The 21,353-nt window shown below is 45.8% G+C and overlaps 1 protein-coding gene across 1 annotated transcript; it reads left to right on the top strand.

Moving 5' to 3' along the window:
• Positions 1-5,761: 5,761 nt before the first annotated feature.
• LOC125528090 (protein TRIGALACTOSYLDIACYLGLYCEROL 2, chloroplastic) lies at positions 5,762-21,353 on the top strand. Its single transcript, XM_087533856.1, has 5 exons — positions 5,762-6,515; positions 18,881-19,210; positions 20,250-20,365; positions 20,617-20,707; positions 20,798-21,353. The coding sequence occupies exons 1-5, from the start codon at positions 5,913-5,915 to the stop codon at positions 20,888-20,890; spliced, it is 1,233 nt and encodes a 410-aa protein (XP_087389982.1). The 5' UTR covers positions 5,762-5,912; the 3' UTR covers positions 20,891-21,353.

Genomic DNA, 21,353 nt, shown 5'->3' on the forward strand with positions numbered 1-21,353 from the left:
AGTGGATGACAGGAAACGTTCATCACGAAGCCAAAGCCTTTGACATCATTGAGCTCACTGGTTTGCCCACTCCTGGCGATCTCTACGAGCATGGCTGTTAGCTTCATAGTGAAGCTATTGGGAGCATCTTTCAGAAGACTGAACCTAATATGAGTCAGATGCTTAGTATGATGAAGCCATTGCCCCAAGATGCTGCTTATCCCACGGAGTTCTTCGTTGAAGACCTTGTGTATCTGCCAAGAACCATTTATCACATCATAAGGCGAACTCTCTGGCCAATCAAAGGACATTCTCCCCATGCCAAGCTGGAAGGTGCAATGAAGACCTTGGTCTTCTACATTCTTCATGGAAAATGCTTCAATACACAGGATTTCTTCATTCGCCAACTTGCTGCATCTGGCTCTGATCTGTTTGGTTTGAAGTTCTACGCCCCTTGGGTGATGCGGCTGATCAAACTTCACTCCGCTATCTCATATCAGCCCTCGGCCCGCAACCATCGGATCTTTTTGCCTGATGTGGATATGTCTCTTGAAGCCATCTATCCTGAGCCTGCCAAGGAACCTCTCAGTCTTCAGAATGCAAAGCATCAAAGTTTCACTCAGAATGTTGAAGGCGTGGAAGCCGTAACTCGTGTGTATCCTTTGGGTGGCACTACACGTGCACCCCATCCTGCTCTCACTGAAGCCACTGACAGTACAACTGCTCCACGACCCAAGAAGCGCACTCGTGTTCTCAACGACCAAGAGCTTCTTGTGGCTCTTCATCAGAAACAGGATAGGCATCATGACTGGCTGAAGCGTCAGATGCAAAGCTTCTTGGTGGATGTTAATCGCATTCGCAATCTTGCCACCAAGAATGCTTTTGTTGCCCATGAAACCTCTCGTCGCACATGGAAAGGGATAACGCTGATGTGTTCTGAAGATGATCTTCAAGAGGATGGCTTCACTGAGCGATTCAAGTTTGACTCCACACCTCCTCGAAGGGCAGTGCTGCGACGAACTCCATCCCTTGAAGACTCTGAGTTCTCTTCCTCTGCTGCAACTATGAATGCCAGAGTGATCGAGGATGAAGACGATGCTACTTCACCGCCACCTCCTTCAGCACGCTTCGACTCTGCTCCAAGCTCTTCAGCACCGCCAAACACCACCAACGACCCTGCTGCTTCACCTACTCCTCATGGGGACGAGTAGATGCTCTATGTCTTCAAACCTTTTTGGTCCTCACTGACAAAAGGGGGAGAAGCATATGAGGTTGATAGTCTTCAAGCGGGTCCATATGGGCGGGTGCTTTATATCTTGCTTCGTGCTTACAACTCTCGTTTTGCTACATTTGGTTCTTTGAGTTGTAACACTCAAACTCGATGGTCGTCTGCTACTTATCTGCCACCTTGTGTTGCGATGATAAATTCTGCATGTGCGACAATAAATTCCGCACTTAGATCATTCTGCAGACGTCCATTTTCCATTATGCATGTCATTATCTTCATATACTTTCACATGCATAGTGGATTGTCATCATAAGTTGAAGTGGATCTCCACAAGTACAACCTGCCATGTGCATTTGCATTCCAAAAGAAAATTACTTATATGCACATCTTCAGGGGGAGCCCTTGCAACTTATGAAGACAATTCCTTATCCTTTACAATTTCACATATTATATTCCCCGTTGAAAACTTCAACTAGTTTGTCATCAATCACCAAAAAGGGGGAGATTGTAAGTGCATCTAGTGCCACCCCTAGTTGGTTTTGGAGTATTGACGACAAACCTAGTTGAGGGACTAATGTGTTTGTGAGAATTGCAGGATAACACAGGTAGAAGTCCCTCATTGATTCGGTTTTCCTACCAGAGATGACCCCTAAAAATGTATGAAGACATTGAAGTCAAAGGTGGTATATGAAGATATTCACATTGAAGACTATGACAAGAGAAGACACCACATGAAGCCTATGGAGCTCGAAGACTTAGATCTTTCGTAGTTCTCTTTCTTCTGTGTTGAGTCATAGGAACCACCGTACTGTTAAGTGGGGTCCAAGAGAACCAGTCAGAATGACTGAAGTGATGCTTAAACAAAACCTATGTCTTCGAGTGAAGACTTTGAGAGCGAATCTTGTCCAGAGTCGGGCAAGTCAGCTTTGCTTGAAGCCCAAGTAAAGTTGTCGTGTGAGTTTGAGATCTGACCGTTGGAACACGTGTCAGTTCCTTAGTGACCCAGGGTCATTTCGGACAAATCAGGTCGGGTTGCCAAGTGGCTATAAATAGCCCACCCCCTACAACCATAAACGGTTGGCTGCTCAGATTCAGAGTACGGCTTTTGTTGTTTGAGAGCAACCCACCTCGAAGCCTTTGAGAGAGAATTCCTTGCGAGGATAAAGCCCTAACCACCCAGAGCCAAAGAGAATTAGGCATCACTTAAGTCTTCTTGTCTGTGTGATCTGAATACTTATTACACTTGACGACTGTGCATCCTCCAGCCGGTTAGGCGTCGCGTTCTGAGCATCCAAGAGACATTGTGGATTGCCGGTGAACGAAGTCTGTGAAGGTTTGGGAGTCTACCTTGAAGACTTACCAGAGTGATTGGGCGAGGTCTGTGTGACCTTAGCTCAAGGGGAATACAGTGAGGACTGGGTGTCCTGAGCTGCGTGTTCAGGACTGGGTGTCCGGGACTGTGTGTCCTAAGGTTTAAATACCTAGCCGCCCTAACCAGACGTACAGTTGTCACAGCAACTGGAACTGGTCCAACAAATCATTGTCTTCAGCGAGTCACTGGTTTCATCTTCCCTTCCCTTTACTTACTGTTACTCCTTGTGAAGTCATTGTATGTTCGCACTATCTCTTGTCTTCACTGAGTGACTGTGTGTTTTGTGTGGCTTCACAATATCTTCCTACCTGATCCTTACTACATTGCTGCTATTAGTCATTGTGCTTTCACTCTATTGAATACTTGACTATGGCTTGCCTAGTGTAGTCTACCTTCCGCTGCAGGGTAATAGGTTTATTTTTATCGTTTGTCTTCATAACTTCCACGTTTTGAAGACTTTCATAAAAATCGCCTATTCACCCCCCCCCCCTCTAGTCGATATAACGCACTTTCATTAAGTTCATCTTCTTAGCCATCCGAAGACCGTGGAGTAAGGCCTCGTACTCAGCTGCATTGTTAGTACAAGGGAACATTAAGCGGAGAACATAACAAAACTTGTCACCTCGTGGGGAAGTTAATATGACTCCAGCCCCCGAGCCCTCCAATTGCCTGGACCCATCAAAGTGAATAGTCCAATAAGTGTTATCTGGCTTTTCCTCTAGTGCCTGCGACTCTGTCCAATCATTGATGAAATCCACGAGTGCTTGAGATTTGATCGTTGTGCGAGGTGGGTATTTGAGCCCGTGAGGACCAAGCTCAATAGCCCACTTGGCAATCCGGCCAGTTGCTTCTCTGTTTTGAATGATATCTCCCAGAGGGGCTGAACTGACCACTGTAATAGGATGACCCTGAAAGTAATGTTTGAGCTTCCGACTTGCCATAAACACCCCATACACCAGCTTCTGCCAATGTGGATACCTCTGCTTTGATTCGATAAGCACCTCACTGATATAATAAACCGTCCGTTGAACCGGATATTCCTTTCCAGCTTCCTTGCGCTCCACAACAATAGCCACACTAACAGCCCTGGCATTAGCAGCCACATACAACAGTAAAGGCTCTTTATCAATCGGAGCTGCAAGCACAGGTGGTTCAGCTAACTGCCTCTTCAGATCCTCAAACGCTTTATCAGCCACATCGCTCCAGACAAAATCATCCGTTTTCTTTAACATATGGTATGAAGGGATAGCTTTCTCCCTGAGACAACTTATAAACCGGCTCAAAGCCGCAATCTGGCCGGCTAAACATTGAACGTCATTGATACAAGATGGTTTAGCCAAAGACGTGATTGCTGAATTTTTTTCCGGATTAGCCTCAATGCCCCTGTTTGACACCAGAAATCCCAAGAGCTTGCTTGCCGGAACACCAAAGACACATTTGTCCGGATTGAGCATCATCTTATAAACCCGGAGGTTATCAAAGGTTTCTCTTAAGTCATCTATCAATGTTTCCTCCTTCCTGGACTTTACCACAATATCATCCACATATGCGTGAACATTGCACCCAATCTGTTTATGAAGACAATTCTGAACACAGCATTGATAAGTCGCCTGGGCACTCTTGAACCCAAAGGGCATGGAGACATAGCAGAAGGCTCCAAAGGGAGTTATAAAAGCTAACTTCTCTTGGTCCTTAACTGCCATTTTGATCTGATGATAACCAGAATAAGCATCCAGAAAACACAAACGGTCACAACCCGCCGTAGCATCAATAATCTGATCAATACGAGGGAGGGCAAAGGGATCTGTTGGGCAAGCTTTGTTCAAATCTGTGTAATCCACACACATACGCCAAGTGTCGTTTTTCTTAAGAACCAGCACCGAATTAGCCAACCACTCCGGATGAAAGACCTCCATGATAAATCCTGCGGCCAACAGCCGAGCTACCTCCTCACCGATAGCCTTGCGCCTTTCTTCGTTGAAGCGGCGGAGAAACTGTCTGACCAGTTTGAACTTAGGATCTATATTAAGTGTGTGCTCAGCGAGTTCCCTCGGTACACCTGGCATGTCAGAAGGTTTCCATGCAAAGATGTCCCGGTTCTCACGGATGAACTCGATGAGCGCACTTTCCTATTTGGGATCCAGGTTAGTGCTGATACTGAACTGTTTGGATGAATCGCCAGGAACAAAATCAACCATCTTGGTGTCTATGGCCGATTTAAACTTCAACGTCGGATCGTGCTCCGTAGTTGGCTTTTTCAAAGAAGTCATGTCTACCGGATCAACCTTGTCTTTATAAAACTTCAGCTCTTCCGTGGCACAAACTGACTCAGCGTAAGCCGCATCACCTTCCTCACATTCTAAAGCAATCTTCCTGCTCCCATGTACTGTGATGGTCCCCTTATGACCTGGCATCTTAAGCCGCAGATAAACATAACATGGCCTCGCCATGAACTTGGCATAAGCCGGTCGCCCAAACAGAGCGTGATACGGACTCTTGATTTTCACCACCTCAAAAGTCAATGTTTCTGACCTTGAATCATGATCATCTCCAAAGGCCACCTCTAGGGCTATCTCGCCCACTGGATATGCAGATTTACCGGGCACCACACGATGAAAAATGGTGTTCGATGGTTTAAGATTCTTATCTGTCAACCCCATACGGTGAAAGGTGTCATAGTAGAGAATATTGATACTGCTTCCCCCATCCATGAGCACCTTGGTGAACTTATACCCCCCAACTTGAGGTGCCACTACTAAAGCCAGATGACCTGGATTATCAACCCGGGGTAGGTGATCCTCCCTACTCCATAAAATGGGTTGCTCAGACCAGCGTAAATACTGAGGCACTGCCGGTTCAACAGAGTTCACGGCCCTCTTGTGAAGCTTCTGATCACACTTACACAAGCTAGTGGTGAAGAAATGATTTTGTTTTTTTGGCACGCCTTCCACCAATGTGATTTCGCAATGAAATTTTGCGTGCACAACAAACATTTGCGAAAGTATGTCACAAAAAAATCTCAGAATTTTTTGAACATTTTTTCTATTTTTAAATTTTACTATTTATACCAGGAGCATTTGCTCCTGGGTGTAGAAAGGTACTTCCGTCCTCCTTGCCTCTTTTTTCTTTTTGAGACACTTCCTCCTTGCCTCCTTATACCTTTCCTTTTGCAGGCCCACTGAAGACAGCCCATTCATTCCCCAACTTTCAATCTCTTTCTCGCTCGATGCGCACCATCATCATCCCGAGCTCATCTCTCTTCTTCCTCCGTTCCCCTCGTCGGAAAAGAGGGAGGAAAAAAGTTACCTCCTTCCACAACCGCCGTCCCCCGAGATGCGCCGCCTAGCTGCTGCTCCTCCCCGCCCACTTCTCCACCCGCACGTATCCCCCGCGCTCGGAGTCCTGCAACAGCATGGCCGAGTGGCGATGGCAAGGACGACCCCCGTAGTATGCTGCTCCTACCTCCTACCAAATCGCAGGACGCTCAGCCAGGGCGCCGAATTCGAACCTCTACGATCCAGATCGACCGATCGGGACCGGGGCTCCGCAATGGCCCGAGCGAAGCCCGTATCCGCGAGCGGCGGCGAGGCGTCGCCGTCGCCGTCGCCGGATGGCGGCATGAACCCGTTCGCCCCGCTCGTCGAGCTGTGGCGCCGGACGGTGCAGCCGCTAGGGGACTACGGATTCGGCAAGCGCAGCGTTTGGGAAGGCGGCGTGGGGCTCTTCATGGTCTCCGGGGCGGCCCTGCTGGCACTCGCGCTCGCGTGGCTCCGGGGGTTCCAGCTGCGCTCGCGCTTCCGCAAGTACAGCGCCGTGTTCGAGTTCAGCCAGGCGTGCGGGATCTGCGTTGGCACGCCCCTCAGGATACGCGGTGTCACCGTCGGGAGCGTCGTCCGCGTCGACTCTTCACTCAGGAGTATTGATGCCTATGTTGAGGTGCGTTTCAACTCTCCTCTTTTTCTATCAAATAATTGATACCAACGCTTCCTTTTGTCACTGCCATCCATCGATTTCTCGCTCTAGTTTGTAAGTAGAATGTAGTATGCGAAAACTGAAAATGAAATGAAGCTGTTAATCCCTGACTCAGACAAAATCCTCTCTCAAAGGTGCTGCATTGCCTTCTCTTCCTGACTGCTTACAATTCGCGCAACCACTTTTCAAAATTGAACCATAATTTTGTTCACCCAGTGACTCATTATGTTACATTTATCTTGTTCCATAATCTTTTCAGCTCTCCAAAGAATAAGGGTCTGTCTAATCATCATCCGGCTGATTTCAAATTCGGTTTCACTCAGTTTTCTTTTCTGTACGGATCATTAATTTGTCGCTTGGTGTTGACACACCCTCTTTGCTAATTATCTGTCATCCTTTGTGTTGCCGTTTTTTGTGTGTGTGTCCCCTAGTCGACCCTCGTACCTGGGTTTGCTGCTCCTTTTCTCGCCAGAAATGTGTGGTCAAGAGGGAAATGACAAGAAACACAGTCAGAGGGGAAACTATAGGACATGTAGAACACTTATAGTCGTAGTACCGTGGATGCAGTTCACATTTACTCTTGGTCCGTGTTGCTCCCGGAAAAACTGCACAACGACGGAGATGACAAAACCATTTTATTCTATCATACAGGCAAAAAAATGCATTGATAAAATGAAAAAAAAATCTACTCTGGCTTAGCAGAGAATGTACATCATGCTGCATAAATAAACTCTGCTTGGAGATAACTGACAAAAAAGACTCCTCACTGAACTAAGGAAGCACACTGGCTTCCATTACTTGACTCACAAACTGAAGATGACTAGGATAAAAGCTCCTGACTAAACTAAAGAAGCACACTAGCTTCATGACCTCAAAAAAAAAACGGAAGCCCATTGCTGTTGGTTTGCATTCCTGAAGGCATCAAAATGGGTGTATGCCATGAAATGAGATAACAAGAGGACCTCCATCCTTCGCTCAGGCGCGCGAGAGCTGGGCGTTGGGAAACTGAGAGAATGAAAGAACAAACTAAAAGTCTAAGAAAGGAACTGATAGGCACTGAAAAACAGAGAGCGGAAGGACCTCACTACTTCATCACTTGACATGCTGCTTTGTTCCCGGCTCTCAACGTTGGATGAGCTACAATCAGACCCATATGCTGTCTTCCTACTTATATGAGCCCTGTAAAAACATAAAACTTAAGGCCATGAAAAAAATTGTAGCAAGGATTACATATACAGATACAGATGGAGATATAGCTGGAGGTGATGCTGTAAGCTAATTACATACATGGCAAATGGCACTTCATTTTATGAGGACACTACTGGCCACACAGATGAACATGACTAAGAACATGGCCTATTGCAAAATTGAACAGAGTGAACTGCATGAAAATGTGCAAAAAATGATGAAGTTGTGTGCTATCCTATAAGGATTATTCCCTTTTGAAGAGGGTGTGGATCACATAAAAGCACTGTTGGGAACAGATTTGAATGTCTACTGTGTGAGGACAATTCAAAGGAAACACTAATTCAAAGGAAAAACAAAGCTGACGATGAAAAAAAAAATGCAGGTTAGGGTCTATCAGGGACCATGGTGCAATAGCAAGACAAAAGACACATTAAGAACTGCTACTGACCACCACACAGCTGCTACCGGCCACCACAAGGATAGCACTGCTCGAAAAACTAGCACCCCCCTCCCTCCCCCCCCCCCCCCCCGCGTTGCTCCCCGTGTGGCCGACTCGCCCCCCCCCCAACCGTAGGCTAGCGCCGCCGCCGGCCACCCACCCCCTCTCTGCCACTGCGGAGGACGTCGCGGGGCAAAGCCGCGCTGCTGACGGCGGCGGCAGGGATCCTTTCTCGCGTCTTCGGGCGGCTCTCGGGCACGGGCTGGGGTCTCTTGTTGGACGGCGCGTCGATCTGCGAGCGGGGCCTGGTCCCGGAGCTGCGAGTAGGTGGCTTTGGGCGGGGGCTTGGGGGGCGGGGCCTCGCGCGCGTGGTCGCCGCAATGCTCGCTGGCTCGCGCGGGCGTCCCGTGGCTGGCGGCGCTGGTGTGGAGGCTTGGGCGCTCGTCTGGCCGGGTGACGCGCCGTGCGCGGCCGGTGCCGGCCCTGCTGCCCCGTGTTGCCCCAGATCTGGCGGGCGGCAACGTTTCTCCTGCATTCCTCCCCTCGTCCGCGTCTGTGCGCTGCTGGTCCTACTGACAAGATCTTGCTCCGGCCGGTCTAGCTTGTACGGGGAAGGGGAGGTGGAGGGAGTCCCAGGATCCACTGCGACGGTGCGCTGCCCCATTTTCGTGGTAAGTTGGGTGATAGAGGCTAAGGTGTCCCGATGTTTCGATGAGATGGTGGTTATCGTTTTCTGTGGGAGTCGACCTTGACGATCCGACTACGAACGTGCGAGACGTCGCGCCTTAGCAATCGCTAAACCAACTTCCGAGGGTTATTGACCACGCCGGAGCACGATCAACCTGACCACGAGGGTCTGTTTCCTGCGAGCAAACGAAGAACAAGCAAGAAACTGAGATTGCAATCGGGATATTGCGAATATAAGATGAAAGCTTTATTGATCAAGGTGGGGTTCTGTGACGTCTTGGTCTGGTCGTTGGACACAAACGAAGTACGCGAAGTTGCAGCTATGGCGAACTTTTAATCTAAACAAAACCCAAAGTCTAAACGACGCCCTAAGGGCTGTATATATGGAGGAAGAGGGGGGAATTTCGTGGCCCTTGAGGGTGGGGTCCGAAACCAACCCTAACTCTTGTTTCCCCACACATACGGACTCTAAAAATAGCCTATACTTAAGTATTTCGAAATTACATGGGCCTGGCCCATTAATAAGGTGACGCAGCACCTAGAATAGCCTATGGACGAATATTATGAAGTGGCATCTTGTATATTTCGTCCAAGGCTTCATGCACTCCTTATGGCGGCTTCAAAGTCCTGAAATCATCACTTGTAACTCCGTTCTTGATCCCCTTGCGCATGCCATCAACTCCATGCGTGTTCTTGCTCCAATGTTCATCCTTCTCCAAACTAGGCCCTTCATTTGTAAGCAAAACAAATGTATCCAATTTAGGCAGCATCATAATCTCATGAACATTAGAATCATTACCAAGAAACGAAAGTACTTGGTAATTTAATTGGCGTGCGCGAGCTCTAGTAATTGGTCCAGTATATGTAACAGTAGGGGCTGTGGGTGTAACAATGGTATTGATGTCCTCATCATCCTCCCCTTCTTGAAATGAAGTCGTCCTCGACGGAAGCGCATCTTCCTCACCCAAATAAGGCTTCAAATCTGCAATGTTAAAAGTGGGACTAACCCCAAAATCTACAGGTAGCTCAAGTTTATATGCATTATCATTTATTTTCTCTAACACCTTAAAAGGACCATCAGCACGTGGCATTAGCTTTGATTTGCGCAGATTAGGAAATCTATCTTTACGCAAATGTAACCAAACAAGATCTCTAGGCGCAAACACAACATGTTTTCTACCCTTATCTCCAGCAAGTTTATATTTAGCATTCATACGCTCAATGTTTTCCTTAGTTAACTCATGCATTTTTAAAATCAATTCAGAACGTTCTTTAGCATCAAAATTAACCTTCTCTGAAGATGGAAGAGGCAACAAATCAATAGGTGCACGAGGTAGGAAACCATACACAATTTCAAAAGGGCACATCTTAGTAGTAGAATGCAATGAGCGATTATAAGCAAATTCAATATGAGGCAAGCATTCTTCCCACATTTTCTTGTTATTCTTCAAAACAGCCCTAAGCATAGTAGACAATGTTCTATTGACTACTTCAGTTTGTCCATCAGTTTGGGGGTGACAAGTAGTACTAAAAAGCAGCTTAGTCCCCAACTTAGCCCATAAACATCTCCAAAAGTGGCTAAGAAATTTAGTATCACGATCTGAAACAATAGTATTTGGCACACTATGTAAGCGAATAATTTCACGAAAGAACAAATCAGCAACATTAACAGCATCATCGCTTTTATGACATGGTATAAAGTGTGCCATTTTCAAGAACCTATCCACGACAACAAATATGCTATCCCTCCCCTTCTTTGTTCGAGGTAAACCTAAAACAAAGTCCATAGATATATCCTCCCAAGGAACACTAGGTACTGGCAAAGGCATATATAAACCATGAGGATTGAGTCGTGACTTAGCTCTTTGACATGTAGTGCAGCGAGCAACAAAACGCTCAACATCCCGTCTCATCTTTGGCCAAAAGAAATGTGTAGCAAGTATATCCTCCGTCTTCTTGACGCCAAAGTGTCCCATTAATCCTCCTCCATGCGCCTCCTGCAACAACAAAAGACGAACGGAGCTAGCTGGAATGCATAGCTTGTTAGCACGAAACACAAATCCATCGTTAAGAACGAACTTGTTCCAAGTTCTCCCTTCCTTACAATTCTGCAATACATCTTTAAATTCAGCATCATGAACATATTGATCTTTGATGGTCTCCAAACCAAATATTTTAAAGTCAAGTTGTGAAAGCATAGTATAACGACGAGACAAGGCATCAGCAATAACATTTTCTTTACCCTTCTTGTGTTTAATGACATAAGGCAAAGTCTCAATGAATTCAACCCATTTAGCATGTCTACGGTTCAGTTTTGCTTGACTTTTAATGTGTTTCAAAGATTCATGATCAGAATGTATAACAAATTCCTTGGGCCATAAATAATGTTGCCATGTTTCTAAGGTCCGAACAAGAGCATATAATTCTTTATCATAAGTAGAATAGTTTAGACTAGGCCCACTCAATTTTTCAGAAAAGTATGCAACAGGTTTTCCATCTTGTAATAACACACCTCCTAATCCAATTCCACCAGCATCACATTCAAGCTCAAAAGTCTTATTGAAATTAGGAAGTTGGAGTAAAGGAGCATGTGTCAACTTATCTTTCAAAACCGTGAAGGCTTCTTCCTGTGCGGTACCCCAAACAAAAGGCACATCCTTCTTTGTAAGCTCGTTGAGAGGTGCAGCAATGGTGCTGAAATCTCTCACAAAACGCCTATAGAAACCAGCGAGGCCAAGGAAACTCCTCACTTGTGTGACCGTTTTGGGCTGCGGCCAACTCTCAATAGCTTCAATCTTGGCTTTATCAACTTCAATTCCCTGTGGAGTAACAACATAGCCAAGAAAAGATACTCGGTCGGTGCAAAAGGTGCACTTTCCAAGGTTTCCAAACAAACGTGCATCACGTAGAGCAATAAAAACAGCACGTAAATGTTCCAAATGTTCCTCCAAAGATTTGCTATAAATCAATATGTCATCAAAGTAAACTACCACAAATCGTCCAATGAAAGCACGTAAAACTTCGTTCATTAACCTCATGAAAGTACTAGGTGCATTAGTTAACCCAAAAGGCATGACTAACCACTCATATAATCCAAACTTAGTTTTAAATGCCGTTTTCCATTCATCACCCAATTTCATACGAATTTGATGGTATCCACTACGCAAATCAACTTTGGAGAATATTGTAGAGCCACTCAATTCATCAAGCATATCATCTAGCCTAGGAATAGGATGACGATAACGAATAGTAATATTATTAATGCCTCTACAATCAACGCACATACGCGACGTACCATCCTTTTTCGGCACTAAAATGATAGGAACAGCACAAGGACTAAGGGATTCGCGTATATAACCTTTGTCGAGCAGTTCTTGTACTTGACGCATAATCTCCTTCGTCTCCTCTGGATTGGTACGGTATGGTGCACGGTTGGGTAGCGAAGCACCGGGAATTAAGTCAATTTGATGCTCAATCCCTCAAATAGGTGGTAATCCCGGTGGCATGTCTTGTGGAAAGACGTCAGCGAACTCCTGCAAAATGTTAGTGACAGCAGGGGGCAAAGAGGAAGGCACGTCCTCGAATGAAAATAATGCCTCTTTGCACACAAAAGCATAGCAAACAGATTTGCTGAAATCTAGCTCATCAATATCAGATTTGGTGGCAAGTAAACATGCACTTTTCAATTTAATTTCAGAAACAACAGTAGATGGTTTATTATTAGGCTTCATTTGGTGCTCAAATTCTTTTGCCACAATCTGATTTTCACTCTTATTTGTCTCCTGTTTTGCTTTATTAGCTCTATTAATATCATCTTTCAAAATGGAATCAGGAGTCATAGGAAGCAAAGTAATATTTTTATCGTTATGAACAAGAGTATACTGATTGTTTCTACCATGGTGTACAGAATTTTTATCAAATTGCCATGGTCTACCAAGTAATAAGGAACATGCTTGCATAGGTACCACATCACAATCAACATAATCAGCATATGTAGAGATACTAAAATGCACACGAACAGTACGTGTTACCTTAACCTTGCCGCTGTTGTTGAACCATTGGATGTAGTAAGGATGTGGATGTGGTCTTTTGGTGAGAGATAGCTTCTCCACCATCTCCATGCTAGCCAAGTTATTGCAGCTCCCTCCATCTATGATCACGCGAACAGAACGTTCCTTCACAACTCCCTTTGCATGGAACAAATTATGCCTCTGATTTTGCTCAGCTTGTGTAACCTGCACACTCAAAACACGTTGAGCAACTAAACTTTCATACCTGTCAGCATCTTCAGGAGCCATGTATTGCGTCTCATGATCAGAATCGTCTCCACCGTGTTCGTCACGTGTAATAAGAGCCAAAGTCTCCTCATCATAGTCACTAGCGGACTCATACCCACCATCCTCAGTAACAATCATCACACGCTTAGATGGGCATTCTCTCGCATAATGACCTCCACCCTTGCAACGTCGACAAATAATATCATGTGTTTGCCCTGTTGATGTCATGGATGAAGAAGAGCTCTTTGCAGGCCCAGAAGGTGTGCTCTTGGCAGATAGTGGTGATTGTGCCTGCTTTATTGTATCACGGTTGGAGGTGGTAGCCGACGGAGGCGCCGGTGTAGCAGAACGTGTGGAAGTAGATGATGCACGTGGTGTCCATGATGAAGGTCGACCTGCAGAAAAGTTAGTCCGCGCCAATGCCTGTCGATCCTGCACTTCACGTTCAGCTTTACAAGCAAGATGGAATAAACGAGTGATATTAGTATACTCCTTATACTCTAGAATCGTCTGAATCTCTCTATTTAATCCACCCATAAAACGTGCAAGCATAGCTTCATTCTCCTCAACAATACCACATCTAATCATGCCAGTTTGTAATTCCTGATAATATTCTTCTACAGAATTTCCCCCCTGTCTTAAGCGCTGCAATTTTTGAAGTAATTCACGTTGATAATATGGTGGAACCCAACGAGTACGCATAGCAGTTTTCAAAGCAGCCCAAGTAGCCGGAATAGGATATAATCTACAATGCTCAGACCACCAAACACATGCAAAACTAGTGAAAGCACAAACAGCAGCAGGAACACGTCTCTCCTCGGGATATTGTAAACATGTAAATCGTTGTTCAGTTTCTAACTCCCAAGTAAGATATATATCAGGAACATATCTACCCTCAAATGGTGGAATATTCAATTTTAGTTTAGGGAGATGGTCATGATCTCGTACCTGAGGGTGAGCCCTACCATTGCCATTATTTGCATGTGGACGACCTGGTGGTTGCTGTGCTGTTGGTGGCACGTAGTTCTGATTTTGATCAACCTCATCCTCATAATCTCCCACATAAGCATCCTCCTCCACATCAGCAGTAGGAGCCACAGAAGTATCAACAGCAGCACCAGCAGTTTGGCCCGACTGAAGAGGGACACGGCTCGCTCGGCGGAGGGCTGTTTCCCGACGTGGAGGTAGTCGGTGTTGTTGCTGTTGTTGCAGAGGTGCGGCAGGAGCAGCCGGTGGTGGTGGTGGAAAACGCGAAAGCAATTCAGCAAACTTGTTATCGAGCTTTGTTTCAAACGTCTTCTCCATGCCATCTATCTTCTCCATGGCCTCTTCAAATCTGTTTATCACATCTTGCACCTGTCCATTCATCATTTGCTGAAACGTATCATGAAGCTCCTTGTTCGTCAAGTTCTCCCAGTCAGTCTCGTCGGCTTGTGATCCTGGCATGGTTAGCAGCAATAGAAACACACAAGAATATGATCCTACAGACTACTAACAAGTGGTGGTGGTGGCGGGTGTCACAAATCCGTCAAGCAAATCTCAAATTCTTACCAGTTCTTACCCAGCAGCAGGCGGTGATCGGCAACCGTTGTAGTCAAAAACTCTCAAAAGCTTGGATAGAGCGATTGCCAGGGAGAGTCAAACGCACGACGTAGATGTATGTGGAGCTGGGAAGGCTTATAGTATGGTAGCAAAAAGGGTCAGCAATAATCAATTCAGAGATGCAAAGTTGAATAAACGCTCAACGACGGTACTGTGCTGGTCCTAGGCTAGACCGTGCTAGAGACGCGAGCCTAGAACACTAACAAAATCACGGCGCTGCACGTAAAATAAGGGAAAAGCACACTCTGGAACTCTTTTTTCGCTCTTTTTTTTGCGCTCCTTTTTTTTTGCGAAAAATCACTATAATGGCGAGTGTCTCAAAACTCTTCCCTCGTCAAACTGATAGGACGGGCATGAAATTTTTTTTTTCACTTTTTTTTTCGGAAATCAGGGCAGCGACGACGAAAAAGTGCGACAAAAAATCACTATGATGGCACGTGGCTCAAAAGACTCAGAAAAGCCTAAAAATAGGATAGGGAAAAAAATTTTGCCCGTGAAAATTTTGGCCTAAAAACTGCCCGGGGGTCTCCAGACTCTTTTTTTTTTCCGAGACCTACGCAGGCAAGGAAACACGACTCGGAATTTAGATTGATCTCAAGAACAAACCTAATATGAGAAGAACTCGGATTGGTGGTGGATATATGGTTGTGGTATATGGCAGCGGTGGTGGTATATGGTAGCGGTGGTGGTATATGGATAGAGATTGGTGGTGGTATATGGATACGGATTGGTAGTGGTATATTGATATGGATTCAGAGCGGTGGCGGATAAGCAAAAGTGGTAGATGGGCGATGATGATGGTGCGGCGGCGGCGTGACAACTTATGACCAGAACTCGAAACTCTAAAAGACTAGACTCTAAGACCAGCAACTTGACACGACGATGCAACCGCAAATTCAACAAAGCAAAAACCCTAAAAAGATTATGCAAAGGCTCAGATTGGTTCGGATATGATGAACTAACCCTAATTTTTTTTGTGTGGCTTTTTTTTCGTGGAGTGTAGGTATGAAGAACAGACTCGATCTAATCTACGAAAAACTGTAAAAAATCTCACCGAGCAACCTGGAAATCTGATACCACTTGATAGAGGCTAAGGTGTCCTGATGTTTCGATGAGATGGTGGCTATCGTTTTCTGTGGGAGTCGACCTTGACGATCCGACTACGAACGTGCGAGACGTCGCGCCTTAGCAATCGCTAAACCAACTTCCGAGGGTTATTGACCACGCCGGAGCACGATCAACCTGACCACGAGGGTCTGTTTCCTGCGAGCAAACGAAGAACAAGCAAGAAACTGAGATTGCAATCGGGATATTGCGAATATAAGATGAAAGCTCTATTGATCAAGGTGGGGTTCTGTGACGTCTTGGTCTGGTCGTTGGACACAAACGAAGTACGCGAAGTTGCAGCTATGGCGAACTTTTAATCTAAACAAAACCCAAAGTCTAAACGACGCCCTAAGGGCTGTATATATGGAGGAAGAGGGGGGAATTTCGTGGCCCTTGAGGGTGGGGTCCGAAACCAACCCTAACTCTTATTTCCCCACACATACGGACTCTAAAAATAGCCTATACTTAAGTATTTCGAAATTACATGGGCCTGGCCCATTAATAAGGTGACGCAGCACCTAGAATAGCCTATGGACGAATATTATGAAGTGGCATCTTGTATATTTCGTCCAAGGCTTCATGCACTCCTTATGGCGGCTTCAAAGTCCTGAAATCATCACTTGTAACTCCGTTCTTGATCCCCTTGAGCATGCCATCAACTCCATGCGTGTTCTTGCTCCAATGTTCATCCTTCTCCAAGCTAGGCCCTTCATTTGTAAGCAAAACAAATGTATCCAATTTAGGCAGCATCATAATCTCATGAACATTAGAATCATTACCAAGAAACGAAAGTACCTGGTAATTTAATTGGCGTGCGCGAGCTCTAGTAATTGGTCCAGTATATGTAACAGTAGGGGCTGTGGGTGTAACAATGGTATTGATGTCCTCATCATTGGGGGTGCTCTTCTCCCCTCTCATGGCCTGCGGCGGCGGCCGGAGGTGTGCCATGGCTTGGATCTTGAGGCGATTTGGTCGTGTTTGGCTCCTGGAGAAATCCTTGCAAAAACTGTGTTTGATGCCGGTGACGGCGGCGCCATTTTTGGTGTCGTTCACCTCCTTGGGGGCGTTGCTGAGGAGTCCAGTTCACCCAAATCCACCGAGAGTGTCTCCGGGCGTAAGCCCAAGATCTTGTATTGCTAGATCGGACGACGACGGCGGCAGGTTCGTCGCTACCTTCTTGGAGGCGTCGTCTTGGAGACCATGGCTGTTGGTGGTAACCGACGGCTTGCGTGGGTGGCTGTTGTCGGTGGAGTGTGGTTGATGTTGATGGTGTTGCGGCCGGCTTGGGGTCGACGGTGGGTCTGTGCTCTTCTTCGGCGATGTTCATGCTCGAGTGCTTCTTGGTGTGTCTCTGCTAGGCGGTGCCTTGCGATCTCGCCGGTGGCACGCAGGTGCCGTGGTGTTGTCTCGGCCTCGCATGTCCTTTCGAATGTACCCCCGACACAGGTGGTGTTGTGGCGTTGTGCAGTCTCGGATGCGTGGTGCCTTTCGATTGCGTTGATGGTGCAGTGCTGTGGTTTGGTCTGCTTGGTGATGCCCCTCGACGACGCCGGTGACACACAGGTGGCGTGGCGTCGTCTCGGCCTCGCGTGACCCTTCGAATGTGCCCCGTGATGCAGGTGGTGTCGCGGCGTTGTGCAGTCTCGGTTGCGTGGAGCCTTTCGATTACGTCGACGGTGCAGTGTCTTGGTTTAGTCTCGGCTGGCCGATGCCGTTCGATTACACCGGCGATGCTCTTTGTTGTATTGTGTTGTGTTTCCCTTCTTGTTCTCCCCCTGTTGTGTGTGACGTCTTGTGTGTCGTCGGTGTGTTGTGTTGTGTTGTTTTATTTTACCTTTCCTCCCATGTATCCCCTGTACCTCTGGTTCACTTGAGCCCATCTTGCGAGGCTGCAAAGCCTTATAGGCAAATGAATACAATTCAGGTGGGGGAGTTCTCTCCCTCCCCGGTGAAAATTCAAAAAAAAAAAAATAGCACCCAGATTTGAAATTTTGGTTTCTCTTCAAGGAGGATATGGATACCAACACCCAACAAGTAGATCGATTCAATGCCCATTCACAAATCGACAGCACCCCCGTCCCCCACGAAATCAATGGATGCTAGAAAACCCTAGGAAATTGGGGGACGCAATCCGCCTCGTCCGACCAAAATCTCCCTGCTCCCCATCAAGACAAAACATGAATCGACCTGCATATATACCCCACTGCGATTAGCCCGTGGCTTGCAACACACCTCGATGAAGAACTCATGGAGTTGCCATCCGATGCGCCGCTAGAAATGAAGAAAAACACAAGATAGAATCACGTGGAGACTTACCCTGTCCGCCGACAGCGACCCCTCTGTTCGCCTCGCCGCTCTGGCTCTCTCCTTGCCCCCATCTCGTGTGAGATCACGGCTGGCCTTGCTGCCGTTCGCCACCCTTGCTTTGTTCCCTCCTCTCTCTTCCCCCGTGGACGAGCCACCGCTCCCTGAAAATGGGTAACTGACAAACCCCGGTAAGACCAGACAACCCGCTAAAAACCGGACAGCGTGCCAGAAGTGGAAGCCAGCCTCATGAACCACACGTGAGCTTCGTAATATGTGCTGCATCTGCACGATCGGACGGCCCAAAAATCTGACTGAAGACGAAATCTAAATCGGCCGGCTGAAAATTGGAAAATCTGAAGAATAATTATTCATGTGCCTAGTTTGCAGCTTACACTTATGTTACTCCGTTTCAGCCTTCATGTCATCTTACAACACTATCTCAGCTATGTATCATTGGCCCATCTCTTTTTAGGAATCTCATTCTTCAATCTGTGCAAGGTAGTTGGGTGTTGCTATTTCGGTTTTTCCCTGAGAGGAAGTTACCGTTTCATACGAGTGGCAGTGGCATGCTAGTAAACTGTTATCCATAGTTGCTTTTTCTTTTCTTGTTGTTGCCTATGCTTACATTTCTTTGGTGTATTGAGTAAAGACTTCTCTTTTTTTTCGTAAAATGGTAATATTTTGGACTCAATCTCTGATAGCTGAATCCTTCTATATGGCAGGTTGAAGATGATAAAATTATTGTGCCCCGTAATTCATTGGTTGAGGTGAATCAATCTGGCCTCCTAATGGAGACAATGGTCGATATTACACCAAAAGATCCACTCCCAACACCTTCAGTTGGTCCACTGGACGCAGACTGTTCCAAAGAAGGCTTAATCCTCTGTGACAAAGAGAGAATGAAAGGACAACAAGGAGTAAGCTTAGATGCAATGGTGGGTATATTTACCCGTCTAGGAAGAGACATGGAGGAAATTGGTGTTCATAAAAGCTTCAAGTTGGCGGAAAAGGTTGCATCTATAATGGAAGAAGCACAACCTCTCCTTTCACGGGTACATTCTTCTTACTAACTAGAGATGATACCCCGCCAATTGCTGCAGGGATTGGTTTGCACTATATTTCCATCAGATTTAGTTGTATGGAACATGAATATTTGGATTACTAACTCCAGAACCAAAACTAAACATACATATAATTTGTTATATTTGATCACTAAATATTTGTAAAATATTTATTCAATATAAGTAGCATCCATGCTTGCATGTTGACGTGTGCCTTTTCCCATGCATTGTGGCATGCTTGCATGTTGAGATAAATAAGTAAGTGGGGATCACCTATTAGTTATATAAGATATAGGATTCTTGTGTGATACTTTTCAACCTTTGATATGTTTGCCGCATTTATTTTGAGTGGTGAAACCAATCCATTTTACTCAATACTGCTGAATAGGATTTCATTGTACAAAATTCAAATGGCCCCCGGCTGACGAGTTGGCAGTTGTGTGGTAGCGTTTCCCAATTCCCAAACCTCGGTTATTTTTTATTTTGGAAGAAAGACTTGGTTGCCAGGTGTATTTGATACTATTATAGGGGCCTGATTTTATGTTATGTCCTAATTTTATGACCATTGCTAAAGTATCAGCATCTTTTCATATATGTCCTGCATATGATGGGTATTGGGCATGCATAACAAGTTGCATGGTCTGTTTGTGGAATGGCTAAAACAAGTTGGTCATATTTACACTATCAGAGCTCAAAACTAACTCTGTCAAAACTGTGCTACTTGGTTGAACTGCTGACAATCTCAAGATTAGGTCAATCATATCGCTGTTGCATACCTACCCTGGCACTGGCTAGCATGCTTGGCCAGTACTGTTTCAGGACCATCATCGAGAAGAAGGGACCTCCACTCAGTTGGAATGTGGTGTTTGGTTTTTCTTCTCTGTTTGCGAAAGGAGGGTGGCTGATGCTTTCTCCATACATGCAGTTTTCTGGACGTTAACGTATTTGCAGAAAATAGAGAAATATGGTGGTCACTTGTTCTGCCATTAAATTTCATAAGCATCAACTTAAAATGTTAGTGATGGAACAGATTGAAGCATTAGCTGAAGAAGTTCAACCTTTGCTCTCGGAGGTGGGTGATAGTGATCTGGTGAAGGATGTGGAGACTATAGCTAAAGGCCTGGCTGACGCATCTGGTGATTTAAGGTAGTGCTTTTAAGGGCATCACTTGTAGTAATATCTTCCTTGCACAAATCAAACTTGATTTTAATAAAAACTTGCTTTGCATTCCGAAGAGGTAATACTGGACCCAAAATATTTTGTTGGAAAGAAGCTTATCTGCATTGGAAATCATAGCAACTGCTGTTTCCGCTTTCCTATAACCTTTGGAATGTAGTACAGTATGCAAGAAGTGGTAGATGACCTTCACTCTTTGTATTTTACCTGTCCTTGTGCAGAAGGTTGAAGTCTTCCATGCTTACCCCTGAGAACAGTGATCTAATCAAGCAGTCTATATTCACCCTTATATTTACTCTGAAGAACATTGAGGTCTGTATCTGTATCTTCAGTTTTTCTTTTTTGTTGTTGTTGTTGTTAAAGTGCGAGAAGGCATGCAAGTTTTTGACCTGTTACTTTCAGAGTATCAGCTCGGACATCTCTGGTTTCACCGGCGACGAGGCGACACGGCGGAACATCAAGCTGCTGATCAAGTCCCTCAGCAGACTATTGTGACCCCTCAGTTGAACTGAACAGCGTGGATATGGGTAGAGTAGGCCATCCGTCCTGATGGGGTCGGAGCATCTTTAAGAAGATAAGCTGAGTTTTTTTTTCTGCATTCTTGGCAAGAAAAGCAGTATTTATCGTTGTCGTCGAGTTATGCTAGGCCCATTTTTGTTTTGTGTTTTGTGCAGCACGGTTGTGGTTGAGCAAGTGTAAACAAGGAATACTCCCATTGTTTCTTACCGGTGGCACTCGTTGATCGGTGTGTCGTCGTCGGGGCGGCACAATTCAAAGCAGCAGCAGCAGCCTAGTAGGACTGATAGCTACTGGTAGCACATCTCGCCATCGGTCAATTCAATCCTTGGACTTGCGCTCTCTGCTTTTGTTTGTGTGGTGGAATGGAATCAAACGCGACGACGAATGTAGCCTGACAACGGGTGCATCGGTCCAGTTTCGATCGTGTGGTCTTCCATTT

The sequence above is a fragment of the Triticum urartu genome, chromosome 7A, assembly GCF_056163025.1.
Source record: "Triticum urartu cultivar PI428250 chromosome 7A, HENAU_Tu73, whole genome shotgun sequence".
Lineage (NCBI taxonomy): Eukaryota > Viridiplantae > Streptophyta > Magnoliopsida > Poales > Poaceae > Triticum > Triticum urartu.